General features: G+C 35.5%; 1 protein-coding gene across 1 annotated transcript in view; it reads right to left on the minus strand.

The window, feature by feature from the left end:
* CFAP47 (cilia and flagella associated protein 47) overlaps positions 1 to 24,323 on the minus strand; it is a 338,064-nt gene that overhangs the window by 145,202 nt on the left and 168,539 nt on the right. Inside the window, exons 46-49 of the mRNA XM_026846341.1 lie at positions 22,371 to 22,567; positions 20,044 to 20,187; positions 18,744 to 18,917; positions 6,321 to 6,432 (exon numbers count right to left, since the gene is read on the minus strand). Coding sequence (XP_026702142.1) covers positions 6,321 to 6,432; positions 18,744 to 18,917; positions 20,044 to 20,187; positions 22,371 to 22,567 — 627 coding nt within the window. The remainder of the gene's footprint in view (positions 1 to 6,320; positions 6,433 to 18,743; positions 18,918 to 20,043; positions 20,188 to 22,370; positions 22,568 to 24,323) is intronic.

Below are 24,323 nucleotides of genomic sequence, written 5' to 3' on the forward strand. Positions count from 1 at the left end.
AACTGGAAACATGAACAGAAGTGGCCACAGAATTCATCACACAAATCTGAAAAGATATAGAAATGCTTGGCTTGTCATGTAAATATACCAACATGATCTTAATAAGCATAAGTCTGGGGAGCAGGACAAGGGTATTTTTATGTTTTCCTGTTTTTTGGGGTTTTTTTTTCTGGCCAATGAAAACAATGTATAGTTGCCTCGAAAAAGATCTGCAGAAGAAATAACATATATTAAAAATGAGTGCAATTTAAGTAAGCTATAGCTTTGGCCAATTTTTCTTCTGGCAATTTTTCTACTGACAAAAGAATATATTTACTGTAGGTTACAACAAAACTTTATCATCTCTATTTTGCATACAGAGACCTCTATGATAATACATGTAAATTCTAAAGAGTTTCTGTAAATCCTAGTGCTTGTTGGTATACTGGGACTAAATGAATTGATCCCTGCATCAATGAAAAGGAAACAAAATAAGCTTTAACACTCATACATAGGAGAAATTGGCAGTGGCAAATCCTACTGTCAACTATCATTCATATATGGTTTTCGAGCATTTAATAGAGGTTAATTGTCTTATTTATAATTCTCACTGCCTATTCTTAATGTGACAATGAAACCATGATACGAAAGGGCACAGGAGTATAGAACTCCAACTGCACTAGAATAGGAGGGAAGGGTATACTGGGGATCATCTCACCAGGTGGTGGCATGTATGAACAGAGCAGCCCTCCTTCAGTGAAATTCAGCAGTCCATGACCAAAAGTATGCCAGAGACATTCACATTAATCAGGCAACCAGAAGATCCTTCTAACTTTGTCTTTATTACAGATGAATTAGACTCAGTTTCTTAGGGTGTTGCAGTTGAAAGGGAAGTGCTTAAAGCAAAGGTATGAACAGGTGCTGGAAATACAGCAATGGCTACAAGAAGCTGAAGAGATGGTCATCCTCCCACATGTGATTTTAGGATTCCATTAAAATTAAAGCAATCAGTAGACCAATTTGCAAAATTGCACCAAACAAAGAAATGGACAATTTAATTTTTTTTAAAATCAGATTTCACACATGTGGAATGGAAAATGCCCTGAACAAGTTTAATCATTTGCAGGCCAAAAATATATTGGCATAATCTTCATCATTGTAAGGAACTGAAGGAAGTAATGCCTCAATCATTCATTAACACAGAAAACCTCAAGAACTGTGGCATCTGTGATTAGTTTAAGGAATGTCAGTCACCTAAGAAAGCGGAAGCATATCGAAAGATGCATCCTCCACTCCCTTGCTGCTGCATTATCAAACTCTTTAGATAAGCCTCAAAGGGGGGATCACTGTCTCCATTATGTAAGCCCAACACTTTGTGGCTCTATCGTGTAAACCAAACACCATGCTTGCCTTGCTAATGGCTTCATGACTTCGCCATTGAATTGATAAGACGTGAGCATTTCTGCCCCACAAGCTGGATGATTGCTCAAGAAAAATGAAGTCAGGAAAAATCTGGGAACTGAGAAAAAAACAAAGGTGGTGTGAGAGATGAAAAACCAGGCCTGAAAGAAACACAGACTGAGAAAAACAGCCTGAGAAAGATAAAAGTTAAGGAATGCCTCAAACACTTGAAAGACGAAACTATAGTCACAGGGTGGATGGTGTGGAGGTCGAAGCTGATAAGGCTGCCCGAATAACACAGGATGCATCTGGAGGAGGGAGCCCTGTGGAGACAGGAGGGTTCTGCTCTGGGGCACCTGGGCAAATTTCAAGGGCCATGTGTCCTGTGAATGAACTTTGCTTCATTATCCACGAAATGCATATTAAAGTTAACACCACTCAGTATGCTAACGAGGGCTGTCATGATCATGCTAATTACATCATCTCATAAAACACCTTACTCCTCCCCTACATGGGATACATAGTTATGTGGGTCAACCTAGGGGACAGACCCAAGGAAAGTGTGTATAAAGTGAGGGAGGGGAAAGAGGAGGAGGGAGGCCTGGAGAGAGCGCAGTGAAGTGAAGAAGACAGATGCCTCCTGGAATCCTTGCTGGCAGGATTGATGCAGAAAGCCAGAGCGGTGATCTCTATTCCCCTATTCCCTCTATCTCCCTCCCTTCCTTTTTCTCCCTTTTCCTTCACTGCTATTAAGAAATTCAAGGTATACTGTATTGCTTGCCACAACTCACTATAGTCAGTTATTGCGTGTTCAATTAGTACTTTGTGGGTAGCTAATAAATGTTTGAACTTTGAGACTTGTCTCACTGTTGTTGGCTCCGTTGGGGATTTGCGAATCTGAGTCACTTGTCTCCCTCATCTAAGTGGGATGTGACAAGTGTGCAGAGTGAGCATGACCACCATCTCAACTGGACAAGGGATGGTGCACCCCATTCTCCCTCAATGCATGCACAGAAGCCATGCTCCATGTTTTTCCTCATCTCTCATTGAAATGAGTTTGTGGAATACCTGCCTCTCTTTGTCTAGTATGCTAATCAGCTGATAAGATGAACTTAAAAGGTGACAAAAATCTTTTCTGTGTGTGCACCCAACCACCCAAAAATTACTGGACCCAAGACAACGCTGGATACAGGGGTGGTAACCAAATTTCTTTGACTCTCTCTCCTTTCTTTTCTTTACATTTTTTTCTTTTCTTTCTTATAGATTTGTAAGACACCACATTGTTTATTATACTTTTCCAAATTTAAATTGTTTTCTACTGCAAGTAAAACTTTAACTGGTCATTTGGTGTCATTTCACCTTAATTTAACCTGAGGGGATCACAGAAGCATTGTGACTTTCTGGGCTCTCAGTCTTGGGTCGTGACAACCATCTCATTAAAACTGTCCTACAGCTGCAGTCTGCCAGGCCATGGTCTGTAACATATTGCCTTTTTTCCTCAGTGTAAGCTTCAAAAGCTCCAAGTAGCATGGAAAAATGCTGCCTACTGAGTACAGATATAGTTTAAAAATAAATGAAAGGTGATACATAAAATTAGAAGCTCCTTTCCAAAAGCTAGAAAATTTTTATGGCTAAAAGGACACTGACTGTAACAGGTATTTTTTGCACAAGAAATATTCAAGCATTATGACATTTAGTCTATTCTGGAAAAAAAGATGGTTTATTCTGTGGAAAGCAGAAATAAGAGTCTGATAGAAGTAACATGCAGAAGATGCTTTATCCAACCTAAAGGAAATTGCTCTGTTACTTACAAAGCAGAACTTTATCTGGTGCCAGAATATTGTGTGAAATGTTTATTAGCTATTATTTCTATGTTAAAGCTGTCATACAGCTACAAACCAGCTGAAGCGTATAATATTACCCCTCTACTGGAATGCTTCCAAATGGACTTTTGAAAAGAACTGGGCCCATTTTTAGCTTAGCAATCATAAAATAACAAGAAAGAAAGCAAAATAAGTATAATTTTGCAGCTATATCATTTTGCAATGAAAAGGACTTTGAATGTAAAGGAAAAATGCAGACCATTTGCTCAGTACAACAATTTATATGGTAAAAATCCTTTTACGAGAATTTATTTTAATATGACAAAACCAGTACTAGAACACCAAGGCTACAAAGTTTTATACTACCTAAACTCGAAATCACCCGTCAACATTATGACAAAGTCTTCAACTAGGTATCTAAATAGTTGTTAATTTTTAGGCACAGGATAAAGTTTACTCTGTGGATAGCTTTTGAGCATTGCTTTTTATTTTCTATCATTCAACATGTTGGCCCCATGGATTATTTACTTCCCTCTAAACAGATTCACCAAACTGAAAGAAGAGTAGCTTTCTTTTGGGATATTTAAATTATTCTTTACCTGTAATACCTTGAACCTAGGAATGACTAACACTCCTGAGTCCTAATTAATTCCCATTTGAATCACATCTAATGCATGATTCTCATGCTTCAGGCTAGCTACTGAAAAAATCCTCAAAGTGCCAAAAATGCACATATATGTGTGTATATGTGTATATATATATATATATATATATATATATATATGTATCTCAGCTTTGACATTAAAGTTTCCCAGGAGGTGAAAATTCTGCTTTAGGGAACAAATACGACTTCCCAGCCTTGCACAGTATGAAGCAGACAGACTTCCATTCTCCCTGAAGCCACAAAGTAAGCATTTCCTAACTGTTACCTTAGATAGGACATCTGGTAGTTAGGTTTGTATCACACCTAACATCAGACAGCAAAATCAGCCGCTGCCTTTCAAACCTGTGACAGTGGCCTTTCTTCCCTCCACCACTCTCCCTCCTACAGCAGCTGAATGATTACAGAGTGTGCACAAATTTCTGTGACATAGCCAAAACTGACCCTACTCAGGGGAAGAATGAACATGATTTCCTAAGGTAGTGATTAAAGCAAGCAGTGAGCCAGGGGGTGGATGGTAGATAACTCGGCCCTGTCTCATTTTAAAGGATAACTGTAACCTTCTATAACTTTATTTTAAAGCATAAAATAAATGAACTGTTTTCTGAAAAAAAGGGGCGTACGTGCCTTGCCACTCTTTGAACCAATAACTTTTCTGTCAGGTTATAGAGACTACTATTCTCTCGTTTTCTCACTCAGTGAACATATAATACTTCCAAACATAATGGAAACCATTGTAACAGAAGTTAGGAGAATGAAAGAACATAGGAGATGTCAATCTGAACATGTTATCTCTATCCCTTTGAAGGTATGGCTTTTACCACCCAGTATTAATTTGCTCTATGATAGTTCCCTTGCAATCTTTTCTACTGTATCTTTCACTATATATAAAAGAATTGGGGATTTTCTAAACCAAAAGAGAATATTCCTAAATCTTTAAAGCCTAAAAAAAAAGGGCACAGTTAAAATATAGCACATCTTCAATATATCTTGGTGAACACTTCTGATAGTCACAAATTTCATTGAAAGCTGACTCCTATTCATAGAAAGTGAATTTTTTCTCAGATTTAGCAAGAAGGCACTGAAGACTTCCTGTGGCTCTAGGCCAAGGCTTGTTATAAGTATTAATTACTTTTCACAAATCACCTGTGAATTGAGATGGCATTACTACTTACATTTTACAAATCAGATACTAAAACCAAAATGGCCAAAAGGGCAAACTTGTTTGGCATCCTCAGGGACAAGACTTCATAGCTTTTTAATGGTGAGAAAACAGCTGTCATTAATCTCAATTGTCTAAGAAGGTAGCAGAATGAAGTGTCTGGAGCTAGGAACCCAGGGTAGTGGTGGAGTCCCCATCCCTGGAGGTGTTTAAGAGTTGGGTCGACATAGCGCTGAGGGATCTGGTGTAGTTCGGAACTGTCAGTGCTAGGTTAATGGTTGGACTGGATGACCTTCAAAGTCTTTTCCAACCTAAATGGTTTTGTGATTCTGTGAAAATCAAAGCTGTACTCCAAGCATTTTGAATTAAGAGATTTATCCAATATCAGAAATCCTTTTGTTTAAATAGTTGTTCAAATGTAGGTTTCCTGACTGCTATTCAGTTAATTTAAGACAGACTCTTCTGTTCTCATGACTGTTGCAAACACACTCTCATACTTTGTACCGCTGAGTTACTATCACAACTACTCTGCACGGAAGAAAAAGACTGAGTACAGCCTCATCCTCACGGTCATGCTTTTCATATTATGAGGTAAATAACGAACACCATGAAATTGTAGAATTATTACTAAGCATTTGAAAATTATGAAATTGGAATTGTTAAAAACGTTTGCTTAAAAAAAATTCTCAGGACAAAACATTAAATATGACATGCTGATGTTAGCTAAAACCAGCAAGAGTTTTGATATTGTCTTGTAAGAATACCAGTATAAACATGGACTGACATGAATTATTTGTAGATATCCCTAGCCTCTACACATCTCAAAGAAGGAATCAGGTTCACGACATTCTATTTGTGTACTCTCATCTTGTGGTCAACAAATGGAACTTTAATCAAGGGAAAGTATCAAATTCTGGTCTCTACCTTTAAACCTTTGGTTCTAGAAGTGCTAAATTAACTACAGCTATTCAATACATTCTGGGAAATTAAATTTAGACCCAAGAACTAGGTGATAATTCAAAATCATTAATTCCTATTAAGTCAGTTTTCATAGAATCTATTAAATGCATAAAGTTGCAAATATGCTGGCATTTTTGAAGGACCTGACCGCATATTTAGCAGTAATATACCTTTACAATAAAAAACATGAGCCAGATTAAAAACCAGTATCACCAGTAGTTATGGCCTTATTCCCAGAAGAAAGGTTATGTTGAGCAGAAATGTAAGCATTAAATGTATACAGATTTAATCTGCTAATTTATAAGGATTTGATATATTTGGTTCTGCATTGTACCTTGAAAGATTCCTCGTCTCCATGGAGATACACTCAAATGGTAAGGGACTGTGTCATCTGGTTCTACAGTAATCATAGGTGCGCAACCCACCATTGAAAGATTTGAAGATACCTGATGAAGAGAATTCACAAAGAGGAAAAATCATTAAAATCAACTTACTGTTGCAAGAACACTAAAGACACAGTATCTATTCTACTTGTTTTGAAAAGCAGAACATAAACTATGCTATTGGTAAGTCCTAACCTTTATGCACATGAAAAGAATACATACTCTAAAAGTACTGCTGGCATATACAGACCATATCAAGTACGAATTTTTAAGTCATTGCTCAACACAAGTAAAAGTATCTCGTTCAGACCATGGAACTACTTACATATGTGTAGAGTTGCACATCAGGCCCTTAATATTTTACAGAGGTCTAACAGTAGTGATCATCTAACTAGACACAGCAAAGCAAAATCTGGTGTCGTTTTTACATCAATTGCTGTAGCTCAAGTGATACTAAACCATACTTTTTGATATATCATATTTTGTAAATGACATGTATATGACAGCATACATAGTATTTGAACAATGAAAAGACCAATACAATTGTCATATACTGAATTTTACATCTTGGAAACTATAGGAATATAGGCCGAGGAGGTTATTTTTTAATTGCATCTCATTACTTTGTCACTTGTATAAGTTTGCTACAGAAAGACTCTGATTCAGCTGCTCATGGAAGAGACGTTCAACTTTGAGGAACTACCAACCACAGCTGATGATGATCTGCTTAAATCACTGGTGCAGAAGGCCAACAGGTGGACTGCATGAATGGTGCTGCTCACGCCCCCTCTTCTGTTAGCTCTGCCACTGGGTGGAGCAAACTGCTTCTGAGTAGTAGTGTTTTTAAACTGACACAGTAATTTCTGCAGTGGACATCTGACTACAAGTGATGATTTTCTAATAAGGCATGGAGTCCTTTTAAAAAATAGGTTCAGGATATCGTGTGGTACTGTATCATGTTGTAATTTCTTATTACATTAAATAATAAAATTGCCTCTGTTGCTTGGGTAAATTTTGAGTGAAATCACAAGTCAAGTCAGAAAGGCTTGATTTTTTTTTTTTCAGCTCCTTTATTCATTTATTTAATGAACTACAGCTAGCCTTTCAAGCATCCAAGCGGAGACTTGGATTCTACAAAGATCTCTTTTGCAACAGTAAAAGCATTAGATGCATAGATTATTTTCTTCCTCCCCAAAGTTACTTTTTTTTTTTTAATTAAGTTTTGTTCATATTTTCTGTAGGAAAAAAAAAAAAAATCTAAGACCATCTTGTCTTCTATCACATCCAATCATTGTCTATGTTTGTCCTCTCTGAAGTATTTATGTTAATATAATCCTTTGTTCATGTGCTAATATAATCTGGAACTTCTGAGTAATAGAGAAAAATACTGTAAGGCAACAATCTTCCTCTTCCCTAACAAATCTGCATTTCAAGCTCGATATTAGAAGTCCAACAACCAAAACCAACAGAAAGACAGACTAATTGTCAAGTAAAAAAAACAGGCCAAAGAGAATGATGGAAAGCCTTGTTTAATTAGTGAGGGAAAAAAACTGAGGGAAAAAATAACTATTAACAACAAAGAGAAAGCATAGAAAAAGAAGGACTGTTGCACGCTGAAGATGGAGAAGTTTCATTTCATAAAAAATAAACAATAAATTAGGTGTGATTCTACACTTATGGAGTACTCCAGATTACAATGAAGTTAGTAATGTATACAAGAGTAAAGGCTCAGTACCTAAAAAGAAAGATAGGATAACAGAAATTACAGCAAATTATTAGGGATAGAAATAAGATTAAATAAAATGAGAAAAAATTTTTAAGGAAAAAGTAACATGGAGACAGAAGCAAAAGTAGGATAAATATGATTAATTTAAATTGGAATATAATGAAGGAAAGCAGAGTAATACAGTTTCTGTCAAAGACTCTTTCCCTGACTGAACATCCTGACATAATGTACTCCAGCTTCTAACACGCACTGAAGGTTTATGCTGTCATTGCCACTACTTCCCTCACCCTTCTCCTGTTTGAACTGCTATACAATGAAATGTGTTTCCACAATGAGGTAGATCTTGATAAAAATGCATTTTTTAAGAAATTAGGCCAAAATAGCAAATGTACTGGAGCTATTTGGCCTATTTTCTAGCTTTAATGAGATACAGTGGAAGTTAAAAGAAACAACAAATTATTCATTACATTGTCTTCTGCTGCTAGAATCCAGTATAAATAAAAACTAATGAACACACAAAAGTCTCACTCAAGTACTTTCTGGATTGAAAGCAGGAATGGACTTAGGTGATCAGTAAGAGTTTTTGGGTGTCACAGTTCCCACTGCTTTTGGAAGTCAAGAAGATTCTGCAGTAAACTGATCTTGTGGGAGTTATTCTCAGAGGAAGGTACTAATGGCCAGTTACTACTGGCTGGTCCTGTAACGTCACACTGGACATCACACTTAAATGACTGAAATGCAAGTGGAGTTGATCAGACAGCCACAGAAAGGCTTCTTACACTATTACAGCTGTGACTTCCATTATCAAAAATATTTATGTCTTTCATTCAAGTTCGCATTCTAAAATATTTTGGGATCATATACTGACTATAAGAATATTAGAGTAGGGTTCTAAAGTGTGCCCAAGAAACAGCAATTTCATTATTTTTCCAGCTGTTATAAATCTGTGTTAAAAAATGGTACATAACTCGTGCTGCCCTCAGTGTTGTCACCTTTCCTACTGCAATCATTACACTCACTAGTATTCTCCGTGCTGCTCACTATTCCTATCAATATGAATACTCACCATCTTATCATTAACAAATTACTCCCATTCATTTATCTTTATAAGCAACCCTATTTGTCTCTACTAATGTGATGGCCTGAGGAAGCCACAGTTAATGTCTCAACCATCCAATAAAGAACTTTGGTAAAGGAAACTGTTTTTATGGAAATGTCAGGGCTGTGCGTGTAATGGCAGGAAGCTGCAGCAAGAGGAGGGAGTCCCATGAAGATAGGATCACACTTGTCTGGGGCTATCTTGAGTGACTCTGTGAAAAGCCAATAGAGAAGTCATTTTCAGGATGCACATGCCAAAAGGAAAGGTCAGACAGTGGTCATACCTGCAGGAAGGGGGAAGTAACTCCCCAACAACCCCCAAGCTCACTGACTCATTTCCAGAAGAATCTGAAGGGAGAATTCAAGAAGCATAGATTGCATGATGCCTAATTAGCCTAATGAGTACAAGTGCCTACCCAAAGGAGGGGCAAGGAATTATAAAAGAACACAAGTCAAAACCCTGGGTGGCCGCTCCCCTCTGGAACGGGCCCCCTGGGCTGGCTGGACCTACAGTGGAACCAGGACTGGTGAAAGTTTCCTTTTTGTCTTTCTCGGCCTCTTTTACTCTTTCTTTCTCTCCTTTTATCACCCACTCACTCTCCTTTTATACACCCATACCCCTGTATCCCTGCGTATAAGACAAGGCCTGTTGAAGCATGTTTAAGGCTTGTTGGGGCATGTTATAAGATGTGCTACTAATCAATGTATGTTGTAAGGTTTGTTGGTGTATGTTATGAAGTCTGACACTTGTTGTAGAGGTTGCAATGATTACTGACAAAGTTTCATGCCAATATCTGTAGTGATTAAATAAAAATTGAGTTTTGTGAACTGAAGAATCCTTGGTGTTCTTTCACCTTAATCCTGACCTGGCAATCAGCAAATTTGAGTCATCATTCTGAGAAATTGGGATGCAACAACTATTTAAGTCATTCGCACCTTAGGAGCTCCAATCTCCAAACACTAGTTGCAACAGTATCATTTCCTACCTCTAACATCTTGACAAGGTCTGTGGTTGTAACAGACATCACTCACTAGTTACCTTTTACGTGTTCCCTTACGCTGAATTTTGTCTTGACCACATGATTTATCAATTGTGTTACTGAGACTAATTAAATGATCAACCTCAGATGTCAAATGGATACTAAGTGTGCATGCCCACACTTGCACATGCACACAAGGCAATTTATATTAATATCAGAATTCATACCAAGAATCCTATTTAATAAGATGTATTCACAGATGCTTTAGGTACCAGTATGACATAATGTTGTATAACACCTGTCTGCTTAACTGTAGATATTTTACACATATATAATAACAATATATCCAAGAACACTCAGAAAGGGAAAAAGATGGAGGATGTAAAAGTACACACAGGAAAAAGTCCAGAAATTTCAGATTTTGGTAAGAACAACTACTTGCAAAGATTTTCTAAGTGTAGAGGAAAGCTTGGAGTGAAGCAATGAAAAATATTATATAAAGTGAGCTTTAAGTCCTTCTAAATATGAGATAGATATTTATTAGAATGCATTTTTATGAGGATTGTATGTAAGAACAGGAAACAATTTTAGTCTCAGATGTAATGTCATATAATCTTACATCCTACTATAATCTGCAAAACCATGTTTCCAAAGGTACCTGAGTGTGCCTAACAAAATCTACTATGGGTCATTTTTGTTAGGCAAATAATTTTGAAGTAAGAATATAGGACCAAAATAGGAGTCCTTCTGTCAACAAAAAAAAATTCTTCAGATTTACAAGCTATCCAAAATGAGTGAAGATATGGGGTTACTTGCATTTAGTGGGAAAGGCAGTCCAACAGCATTTGTCCTATTTTGCAAGAATGGAATGATGAACAGTTACAGACATTAACTGGAATTTGGGGAAAGAAGACTTGCATTCAAAAAATTGTTTGTAATTTAGGAATGATTAAAGAACATCTGAAATACAAAATCTTGTCTCAAAGATATCCCAATAGATATGAGCATGCCAAGATAAAAACAGTGAAACTGTAGCATTTATGGATCATTCTACACTAGAAAAAAAAAAAAAAAAAAGAAAAAGTTGTACCTAACAACAATATTGGTGCATAAGAGTACATAAACTGAAAATGTTTTGGAGAGAGGTGCTCTCATGACAAGCATGGCCAGGCCAAAGAAAATATTGTGTTCCATACCCGTCCAGTACCAAAAAAGTTAAGCTCCTCTTAGGATGGAATCATATCAAGGGTGGGATTGCATAGACGCATACCTAGACACAGTATTTATGCAGATAGATATAGGTGGATCTACACATACTCACACAAGCACACACGGAATGTATCAGGCATGAATAACTGCAGTTTTTTAAAATAGTGACCAATTTAAAGCATCTGCAAGCTATGTAACATTGCTGATTCTCCTTTGAATCTTTGTGAGCATCCTATTGCCAAATAAACACACATAACAAGACTGTCTTGTAAAAACTTTCCTACAGGTGGTTCTTCCATTCTTGAACATCTTTCTAACACTCCTGAGCATAACCATTAGAAAATACACCAGGTGACCTAATGTGTGAAATATTTTTAACTGTGTAAGTGTGCTAGGAAAAGAAAAACTCCCACTTTGATGTTTGTCCCTGTTTCCTATCAGATCTATTATCTTAAAATATATGAATTTACTTTTCCCATACTTTATGTATGAATTATACCCACTTACAAATATATATAGACATTTTTGAATACTCTCCTTATAAAATTTCACAATCAGAAAATAATGTAACAAATAAATGGCAAATAATTCATATATAATTTTTTAAATGTTTAAGTACTTTAGAAGAATGTATAAGCCCAAGCTCCATCACACCATGCAATTTAAGTAAGAAAATACAAGAAAAAAATATTTTGAGAGACTATTAAAATTAATTGTCTTTCACTACTTCTTAAGGTTTCACAGGAAAATAAAGTTAATTACTTTGTGCAATGTAAAACTGTGTTGATAACTAATAAAATACATTGGTACTACTTATTTTCAAAATAAATCTAATAAAAAAAGTAACACAATCATCTGAAATTGAATAGAACTTCCAATAAAATTTCTGTATTAAAGCCTGGATCCACATACCATTATCAGTGCTTCAAATTCATAAATAATTAGATGCTTTATTTTCATAGTTGTTGTTAGATAGACAATGTATAGACATACTTAATAAACATAATTAAGAAACAGTAAAGCTGTTCAAGTTGACGTAATATTTATCATGCAGTCACTACAATTAATTCAGTGAAGAAATGCTGGCTTTCATTAACCACACATTCCTCTAAACCCACACAATGTATGTTACATAGTTTCAGTATCACTCAGAACATAAGAAACGTAGATATCACAATGAAACTAAAACGTGAATTGTTAAAGTTATCACTGTGACCCTGCAGAAAATTTGCTCAAATAAATCCATCTGAAAGGATTTAATTTTTAAACAATAGTACTCTCCATTACTGTCTTATACCTTGTCATTATTTACACAGTCAGAAAGTATAAATGGAGCAGATTTCTAAAATGTAACAATTTTAAACTAATTTATCAGTCACAGGTTTGAAAACTCATTCTGCAGAACTGTAATATGGCTATTTAAAATGAATAGGAATGGAAAGCCAATCTTCAAAATTACAGTAAAAAAAAAAAAAATCCAGAGTTGAATAACCGAATAAGCATAACTTTGTAAATATCTGCTGACACTTCAAGCCAAAGTGGTGAACAGATGTACAGTACTTAATCAAATATACTTATATTCCACTATCTCTTCACAGAATGAAGTTAGATATAATATGTTCAAGGTTTCCAATTGAAAATTGTTTCTTAGATCTGTTTAATAATATTGACAGGCTCTACTTACTAAAAAGTTCATGCTCTTTGACAGTAGGTCAGAACTGGGTCTGTGAGTCATTGATCAATCTGTAACCAGAAATTTTTCAATACTGTCAGGAATGATAGATTCTTCAAAAGAAGGCCCCGTTACTTTCTCTCATCCTCCTTTCACTATATACCTTGCAGATTCCTGAGTTATTAGGAATTAATTTAAGTCTTGCAATCACTTTAATTTTGTCATCAGCATGTTACAACACTGAAATAAAACATCTTTGCATTGCATTGAGCATTTTCCTTAAATAATTCCTGCCTGTTCAGCTGCAATACAGAGTTCTACATAATGAAGAGTGCCACATAATCCAGATTTGTAACCCAGCCAGACCACCTATCAAGACCACCTATCAAGAAACAAATCAGACCTAAGACCTTACTACATCCTTACTCGATCAAAAATTTTCATAACTGGTCATCCCGAGAAAAACCTGCCAACACCTAGTTATTCTTACATCCTGTAGGCCTCTGTACCATTCATTATTGCTATGAAGAATGCTTTTGCTGTAGGGATGCCTGTTACAGAAGTTCTGGTAGGCAATGTGGAAGCTAAAAGGATTGAAATTGGAAGTACAGATAAAATTAGAAGGATTATGGAATACACAGATTTACTTGTGGTTAAAGAATACAAACTTGATGAGGGTATAGGGCCTTAGGCAATTGGGTTGCACAGAATTTATTCTGAGGAAATCTCACATACATTACCAAACAAGACTTAGCCTGAACAGGGAAGTCCCTCATTAAAGGTTTACAGTATACAATTTTATTATTTTGAGACACTTGTTACAAATAGCCAACCTTCATGTCATTCTTTCATTGACATTGTAAAGATTGAAAATGGATATATAGAGGATAGAGAGAGAAAGGCATTGACAAACATGGATTTCATTTTTTTTTATTATGTATTTATTCTACATTACTTTTGGAAATTACTAACAGTTTGCATAAACTAATAGCTGAAAGGTAACTTAACTGAGCCTTCAGATTCCTCTGAAGAGTTTACTTTTATGACATCTATTTTGAACAGCACTGAGAAAATAGCTACAGTTTTATATTTTTACTGCAAAACCAAGCCTTGAAAGAATTAGGCACCTTTACAGCTAAAGCTACTATCAAAGGTGTCATTAGAAGCAACCATCAACACACCAAACAATTATTTATATCCAGCAGACAGAGTTTTTGTCATGAGACCAACAGATTGGATTTTTATAGAAATACTTTACACTTCCTACTCTTGTAGGGTGATTTGAATCAAATTTTACAGCCACAAAAATCCACTTACATTCCAGTCACTAACCTTCTATTAATTCAGCATCAGAGAAGGATGTGCTCTCTGGCTGATGTTATATGTGCACAAATTCTGTTGTGATGTTTTTTCAGACCCAGGAGCAAGTTAATCATAAGAAAGACTATTTGTTGTAATATCCCCTAGAACTAGCCATGAAGAGAACAGTGGCAATATTTCCCTAAGGTTTACACATCAATCAGTAGAAAATTGTTCATAAAAAGTTCACATTTTTTCAAGAGAATTTATGGAAATTTTCTTTTTAATCATGGAAAGCTTTGTGGGCACTGGAAGTGTTTTGCTTAGCATTTTTAAAGGTAGACTGATGGAGTCATGCACATGACCTCCACTGAATTTCAAAGGCATTTCTTCCCTCCCCAGCTCTCTGATACGTACTAATGGTTGCACAGACAACAAACCACACATACAAAAATTATCGCTGCTCCAGACATGAACACTCTAGATATGTTTAAAATGGGAAAAGAATTAGTCAAAGGGAAGAGGGCTTTCTTAACAGAGGAAAGGGAAGAATTATCTCCCTCTTCCTCCTCTCAGAATTAACTTTATTTTAAAATAGTTACTTTTGCAGTAGTACCCTTATTTTGGTCGAGGCTATTAGATAAATACAGTGAATACTGAGAAACAGAGTAGCATATATACAATGTAATTATTTTTTTATGAAGTGAGTTTTTATTGTTTATAGTTTAATATATTCAGTTATTAAAATGGAATAGTGAAGCTAAATTTACACCTCAAAGGCAAAATTACCCAAGTATTAATTCAGCTAAATTACTTATTGCTATGTATTCATTGTGCAGTGGATTGTTTATGGACATGCCTATAAATTATTATGCTCATCAGCTACTGGCACACCTTATACCATTATTGATATAGGCTTTATTACTTCAGGAAGTGAAATACTTAAGTTTTTTAAAAACATCCCAGTTTTTCTACGAGAAGTTACCTTGTATAGTGGATACACTCCATTAATGGAAGATATACAGGGCAAATCAACCAACCAATTCAATAATGAAGATATTCACTAGCCAACAAAATTACAGAAGATCCCATCAAAAACATTTCTAAAACTATTACTTTTTGGATTACCTTTGTTCTGTCTCCACCAAAAGTGACAAGATTTACTCTGTGTAATCACCAACATAGCTAAAGAACAATATGGTAAAATTTTGAAGATGCTGGATTAAAAAGGAGGAAGTGTTATTGGGCGGTTAGCAACTGCCCCCCAAGGGAAACAATGTCAAAGACAAAAATCACAGCTTGTTGTGCTCTGCTTCACAACAGACTATGCAGAAATTACAGTAATCAGGCAGCATGGAATGAACAACAACAATAGAATTAGTAACACTTCTTTTTTCCTGTTGCCCTTTGTGCTATACACTTCTGAGTAAATAAAGTTTATTTTGCATTTCTAACAAGATTCTTGGTCACAGTTCCCTCTTAAATGAGGTTTTCCCCTTTCTCCTAATAACTGCAGATAATGGTGATCATGTTCTGGATTTACTGATTATATCCTAATTTACAGACTAACTCTTTTGGAATTAAAAGCAAGCAAATGATCTTCACTTGCTATAATAGCACAAAATACTACATGACATCTGCTGGAGAGTGCTGGAAGTGATTAATATTGTTTGCTGTGCTGAGGACACCATTTTCAGACACTGCTAGGTTTTGCAATTATGCCTTTTCCGACAATTCCAGCCCACCTTGCTTCCACAACTGCAACAATTTCTGGGTAAAATTCTAGCATAGAAAAAATACATTATTCACACTGATTAATTTATTACATGCATAGAAACATAAATTAAGTGGCCTTAATACTTCTGTCCCAAAAGTCCCAGCACAAAAAGAGCACACACAGCTGGACTGTCAAGTCGTATTTCACAGAGTGTGGTGGTTTAAGCCCTGCCAGGACCAGAGACCACATTGCCGTTGTGTCTGAGGGTGGGGGACGGACAAGTAGGGCACAAACCCCAGGTTAAAATAAGAAATTTAGTACAACAGTGTGATAAGCAATCTGAACAACAACAGTAGCAATGATAACAACAATAAGCAGCAGTAACAGTAAGCAAGACAAAAGATATACAGAGAAATACCGAATGGTTTCAGATAGCTTGCTCGCGTGCTCCCCATCACCAAAGCCAAAAGGAAAAAGTTCCTGCGCTCCTGCCCCCAGACCTGACCTCAGCATGGTATGAATAACCCCCCTGGAGATCCCTTCCCCCTCTCTCTCTTAACCCTATCCTAGCTGAACCAGGACACAGGAGGGAAAAAAGAAAAAAAAAAAAAAAAAAAGGAAACAAACCACCACAAAACCAACTAAATGAAAGAAAAAAAACACCCAAAACCCAGATTTCAGTACCCAGAGAACACCATCAAGGAGAAGAAAGTTCAGTCAGAACCAGCTCACCCTGGAATAGTTACAGCTGTCATAAATCCATTTAATGCAATACTTCTGAAAAAGACATACAATGAATAATTTTAAAGTATTAATTTTGAAGTTTCAGTGTTTTTCATTGGCACAAAAAATATTGAGTTCACACAAAATAGGAAAGCTGAGGAAATAGTTCTGTTGTCAACTTTCAAAAACGTTCACTTCTTTCACAGATAGAAGTACAAATGTATTAGAAATGTAAATGAATCCACACCTAAAAAACTAAGATTGTTGAAAAGAAATACATCAAAGCTTCTGATGCCCCAAAAGTACATTTCCTACTTTGTTTGGGGGGTTAATAATGAGTCAAAAAATATGAACATGAAGCTATATGATATACAAAGGTGATTAAATACAAATCCTCCTGTACTAGTGCAAAATGGGAGACTAGCAAGATTTCCATGAATTATCATTAACCAATAGAAGAACGCTGCTGGTATATATGTAGTCTCTTTTTATAAAATAAGGTGCAGCCACTCTCTACTACTACTTGTCATTATGAGTAAAATGGCATTCGGTGCTACTGGCACCAAGGCAGAGAACAAAAGATCACTTGTTTCACAAGTCCACACTAGTTTACTAGTCAGATTTTACCTTCTAGATTCTACATTCTCCCCTTTTCCCTCCTTCCCCCCAAAAGAAAAACTGCAAAAATATCCCCAAGACCCAAACCCAAATATAGATTTACATATGCTGGCAATTTTTAGAACATGCTCTCCTTCATTGTTTTCACAGATTGAGCCCTCCTAGCAAATAGTATATAGTCATAGTATCTAGACGCTATCTACTATAGATTTAAATGCCATAATAATGGCACAAAGATAGCTTTTGCTGATCAAGGTCCAAGATGTTCCTGCTCGTGAACCTTCTCTGCCACTAAGAAGAAAAGCACAAGTCATCTTTTTTTGCCCTAACATACATTCTACCTCTGCTGGCATATGACATGCAGTCCTATATATGGACAGAAAGATGAGGAATACTACCGAAATACTTTTATCACTTTCAAATTAAACATGCAGACAAGGTAAATGGTAGGAACATTGTGCTGTTACAGTAATACAACAGTGCTTTTAAATAAGAAAATGTGTTTGTGAAAATGAAGTCATAAACTTAACTAAAACAATGAGAAATAGTGATTATATCTAATAGTACAAAGATCTTCATGAGCAGGGAAACTAACAAAACTGTATTTCCTAAGAATTTGTGATTTCAGTGGAGGGAGATAAGATATAAGTACCTCAGCACGTCCTACTCCATCTCCCCAGCGACCCATTGCCCTTCAACAACTGCAGTTTGTTATTCTCTCTGAATTTTCTTTCCCATGAGCAAACACACAAAGTATTCCCAACTTCCTCCAACATCCCTGAAACAACAGCTGGGCAAAAGACACTAACTGATATAATTTGTTCCAGAAATACAAGCACTGACTGGTCAGGCCATAAGGACATTAGAAACAGATATATAGTGAGCTCATGCTGCAATCTTTCCCTCAGTAGGATAACAATTTTTGTTGCCATATTCCAATGCTTTATGAAGATTTTAGGAACCATGTAATTCTCAAGCCCCTTCTCTGATTTCAAAATTGATGGAGTTGGCCACTGGTCTCAATACAGTAAAGGAGGTAGGGAGGAAAGACTAGCAAATGAACAGAGTGTAATTGTAGAAATGTTGTGCCCTTACGAACCAGACTAAAAAACTAAGAAATCTTTTTCCATGGAACATACAGTAATATCACATGCTATCTCACAGATTTCCTAACTATAAATATATTCATATACTATATAGTTAGATATAATTTCTTACAGATACATGAATTTTAATAGTAGATATGCAATTACAATAATATTTGCTATTATAATACATAATTTGTAGGCCCTTGGATAGAAAAATAGTTGTCACATTACTGAAAAAGTTTACCTTGTACGTTAACTTGTTCTTGGTATAATTGGGCACCCATAGAATTTTTCGAGTGACCTTTCTCACTTGGCAATCTATTACAATACGATCCTGTGGTAGAGGTTCCATCCCTATTCCCTTAAGTTTAAAGATGTTTTCAATGCCAGCTGTATCATTTCGCAGAATAAGCCTTCCCTATGACAAAGAAAGAAGAAAAAAATTTCAGCACTGTAAAAGTCTTCTTTGGCTGCCAAAACAACTCCTTTAGTTTATTAATCTTGAACCCAAGTAACAAAGCACATTTACAAGAAAGTGTTCCTATTGGCTTTTCTAGTTCTTGAGTAAGCTGTGCTTTTAAACAGAAAACTAAAGAATCAAAAGTTTTTAATTTTTCTAAACTCTGGAATTAAATAATATAAAGACTTCATATTTCTAGATTTTATATTTCTTGGCTTCTTCCTGAAAACAAATATCCAAGAAAATACATTCTCATGCATCCTTATTCCTCATATAAAATATAACTTTGCTCAATCATTTGTATCTGTCCTTCAAACTAAAATGTTCTTCATAATTATTTGTCATCAAAGGATTCAGGGCTTTTGGCTTTTAATAGTTTTATAATACTGGATTCCTAAACTACATATATTTAGTTGATAATGTATGCAGAACAACTTTTTTTGTCTTTGGCAATTCACACAGCTGGATAGCAAATGGCAGTCAAAATCTCTCAGCTAGCATACAGGCAAAAATATGTATACTGCTTCTTGCTAAAGGTGTCATCGCTTTTGCTCTGTTCTTAATTGTAGCATTCAAAATAGTGATGGCAAAACGATCTTCTAAGTAGTGGTTTAACTTGTAACAGGAATTATTTTATGAAACAAAGTACTTATCACAGATTCATTTGTGATGTACACTTGAAATGAGAAATAATCAACATTATTACTTTGCTACTTAGGTAATTAAATACAATTTAATATATGTATTTAAATTCAGACTAGCAAAATGTACATTTTTACGACCAAAGTTCAGAATCTCTACAGAGTAACTGTTTGTTTCATTAAAATAGAGGGTTTGATAGAAGAGCAAATACAGGAAGATATAATAAAGGGTGGCAGGGAAATCTATCATGCCTAATCTTAATATCTGCAAAGTTAGTTCCTTTGGTTTTTTTCTTCAGCTAGGAGGCAATCTTTCAATTTCTGACTCTCAGGCAGATGCTTAATAATAGTAATTGCTTAAGCACTTTCATAATTTGGACACTAATGCAAATTTTATTGACAGAAGCATCCTTTTCAAATATTGAAACTAATTTCCCTCTTACCATTGATATGCACTCAGCAATAGGCTTGAACGTGAGAGGATAAAGAGCTGTTTTACCTAGACCCACATTTATTAGAGGAGGGCCATAAAACCCCTGACCTTCCAGAACTGCTTCAAGTTTCCAGTCCTGGCTGGACATGTTACTCTGAAATCAAAGTAAAGATGTAAATTAGATTATGCATTTGAAGCTCTTAACATGCATTTCAGCTTTTACTTGCAGTTATCATCAAGTCAGAACACAGTATTAATTTTCCCAAAGTACTGGCTCAGAGCACCTTTGGGAAGAATAAAACAGTGTATTTTAAAAATGAATTAAGCTAATAATAAATCCATTATTCCTGTCATCCAGAGGTACTGGTACCAGTACTATCTAGCAATACTGCCAGCTGGAATACTCATTCAAATAATATGTACATGATATAGCTAATGGCCAAGATGGTATTTACAAGTATCATTGCAAATATTTACAAGTATCTTTATGGTGTTGTTTAATGCTTGACAAAATTCTGTCCCTTTTCCATCTGCAGAAAATCTTAGTGCATCTCTTTGAAGTGCTGATGTAGTGTATTTGCATATATTGTCTCATTTGGCCACTGATGATATTAAAGGGTCGGTATTGCTTACAAATTAAGGACTCCATTTCCAAATGAGTATTTACTGTACTGTGTTCTCAGAAACTGGCCTTTCAAGAGACTAATCAATTTTGAAAGAATGCTTGTCCTGAGTACTATGAAAGCCCATTTAAGAAACATGTTTGTCTTGCCTCCAGATGTATCACAAAACTTCTTGATTATGGTAGAAAGTGAGATATTTCGTATCACATGCTTGGGGGCTGCATAAAAATTGTAAAATTAAATAAAGCTATTAATCTTTCTCCTATTCGAAGTAACCAGATGACTAAACATCCAATCTGCAAAATGGTTAACATCCATGCCTTGTCAAAACAGAGAAGATTGATCTGCTCTATGAAAAGAGGAAGCAATCCTTTGACCCATAATGGTCTTCATGTATGGAAAACTGTATATAAACATCAGAGATAAACAATGGATTTGGGAAAATAGAGATGGTATTTGAATCCTTGTTTCCTTCTTTGAAAGTCTCTCAAACTCAGCTATCTCAACCTTAGAAAATAACGACCACCATCTGTGGTCATCCGAGCTAACCCCATGGCATGGCCCAATACCTGCAGTATCATATATCTAAGGTTTGATTAATATGTATGGTTAATGATTAATGCTTAATTCTTAGTTGTTAAGAGGTAAATTTCCTAGCAGTTGAGCACAAATGCCTGTTTGGAATATTTTTCAAAACAATGTCTCAGTTTTTCAAAATACATCCATCACTGTTCTCCAACAATTACATCATCTCTGGTATAAAACATGAAAGAAAAAACATAACTGGTAACCTCATGCTGAGGATAAAGTGAAAGAGAAAAAAAGGTGACAAAAGATTATTTTTATTCTCATATTATTTTTCTCTACAATATCGGAAACAACTTTATCTTTTTGAAAACCAGCTTGACCAGTTTTAAAACTGGCAGGTCACCCTTTGCTAATCTACTGTGGGATAGGTGGGATAGAGGAAAAACATCACCACAGTTGTTCTTTGCTAAGGAAAAGAGGAGGAGACTGAAAATTTGGGAGCTCAAGTTGTTTTATTTTCAATGATTTCTAGTGCCATTGGTATCAGATGCTTCCTTTATCTACACCAGTGATGATTACACCAATGCATCACATCAGGATTTCTTAATCTTCAACACAAAACCTCGTCAGCTGGAGAAATGTGGTTGGCAAACATGGTCACTTTGAATTTCTTTTTTAACAAATCCTTCTAATAGAGCATGAATTTGTCTAAAAAATATCTTCTAAAGAAAGATATTAAAGACAACCACAAACATTAAAAAATTAAAATATTTCTTAAATTATTCCCTTGTACTTGTGCATTAACAGTTTTAATTACTTAATTATCTAATTCTTACAGAATCTCTGCTTAATGTGAAATCTTATCCCAAGCCTGTTAAGTCAATCAGAAACAATTAATGCTATGGGAGTTATAATCTTTTCAAAGGGTGGTAGGTGGCTAAATTCAAGGCATAACAAAGCTGCACGTATAGGACGTATAATATGATGTATAATTTGAGATGATATTCCAACATACACTCCATCTTTACTTCCTGGTCTTACTTCTCATCTGTCAGTATAATACTCAAGTCAGTACTTATATGCATTTGTGCATTTTACAAATGTAAATTTTAACAGTATTGATCTGGAATCCCTTTTTTTTAAATTCTGAATCTTAGTTTAGTTTCTAGTAGTAAAGTGAACTTACGATTGGAATGTCCTGAATCACTGCCTGGTAAGCTGGAGTTAGAAATTCAAGCTCTCCTTCAGCACGGTCTGTATTCACTACACATTCAATCTCATAGACACGAACATCACAGGATGACTTCAGAAGAATCTGACAGCGGTAGCGACCAGCACCCCGAGGAATAAATTTCATAGGAAGCTCAACTGCATCACTTCTGTCTAAAAACAAAACCAAAAAATTGCAATGTTGTAAAGCTTTTCAGAAACATTGAATTCACAAGCAGCATCTGAGGATAGTTCCAGTAAACTGTAGGAAAGTCTCCCCAGCAGTATATGCAACAATTTAAAACAAACAATAGAATAAAAGATCTATTACATCTAGTAGAAAAGTTTGATGCATATGAATTCTGTAAATATCAAAAAGTCTAGTTACTATACTTTGCAGTTACCATGAAAGATATCACAGACAGTACAGTATAGTTGGCTAATAGTAGCTCCAACAATGACTTAAATTCTGCTAAGTTTAGTAGTTCTCATAAAAGCTACCAGTTAGACTTTTTCTATGCCAAATATTGGATTGAAAGTCTGATTTTCCAAAAATTCCAGAGGTGTCCAAGTTGGAACAAACTAATGAAAAGTCCGATTTGCCCAATCCACAGCATGTAGGAAACACTCCCCACAGTAAGCTCTAGAGTAAGGAAGAAGCAAGACACACACTGTTCATCTTTGGACACAGCCAGGTCTAAGAAGTCTGCAGTAAAGGCTTCCTCCTCTGCTCTTACTTAGAGAAAGGATCAGACTCTTTCACAGTATTTTAAGTCCTTCACTAGCCCTTGCAAAACACTTCCCAAAGGAGAAGGGAAGGGACATGAGGAACTCCAGTGATTGACCATAGAAATAGTTCCCCAGTCCAATTCTCCCAAGAGTCTCTAATAAGCCTGAAAAACTACATGAAATTTGGAGCTGTAAAAACTTCACTGTAGTTTTATATGCAACAAAGACTGTTTCTTTTCACTGTTTTCCAAGGCTAGAAATCAACACCTAAAGTTGAAAAAGATAATGAGGAAGGTCAGAGACAATGTAATGATACGACAGATCTTTACAGGTGAAACTCAAAAAAAATTGCTTCTCCCTGAGGGGGAACACCTGACAAATTCTTCTGGAATTTCCCCTCTTTAACTTGGCTTATTTTCTGATGGTATGTATGACAACTGGACTCAAACTATTCTAATATCTTCAATGATGACTACTGAATTTTGAAAGTGCAATCAATCTTCATTGGAAATGCTGCTCATTCTATTTCACAAAGTGGTGCTCCTCATGTATTCAGTTCTCATCTCTCTGAAAATGAACACCAGACTGAAGCTTTCTTGTTGCCTTGTGTCATCACTACTTCAGTTTTTTCACAAAAATATCTTAAGTTCAAGAGATGAATCATACAGAATGACACTATTAATCTTTCAACATTACTAGGCTATCAAAAAGATTATAAATTGCACTTCAGGTTTTACCCTCTCTGAAATAAATTAGTTTGTTCTCTTTTAAAGACAAGATTAATGGCCTGGTAATTTTTGAAATATTACTTTTTTTTTTTTTTTCCTGTTTTGTCACTAAGTTATTATCCCCATGGGCTACTTTCTACAAAAGTGACCTGAGTTTGTCAGTTATGCAAGGAATGAAACTGTCCTCTCCATTCTTCAGTTCATTAGTACAGTCCCTAATTTTCTGAGTTTATAAGAATTATTTCAGGATATTGAAACACAATATTTACTTAAATTTAAAGTACACATTTTAAATACTTGCATTTCAAGATAAAGTAGATGTTTACAATGTACATTTGAAGAAAGATAATAGAGTGTACTGGAAGCTCCAAAATATTTCTGAATGAGTTTTACTTTCTTGCACTAAAAGGAAATTGTAATTAATAATTAGGGTTATCTTTCACTGATTTGGACCCATATTTGAAATGCACACT

Source organism: Athene cunicularia, assembly GCF_003259725.1.
Source record: "Athene cunicularia isolate RWA chromosome 1 unlocalized genomic scaffold, athCun1 chr1_part1, whole genome shotgun sequence".
NCBI lineage: Eukaryota > Metazoa > Chordata > Aves > Strigiformes > Strigidae > Athene > Athene cunicularia.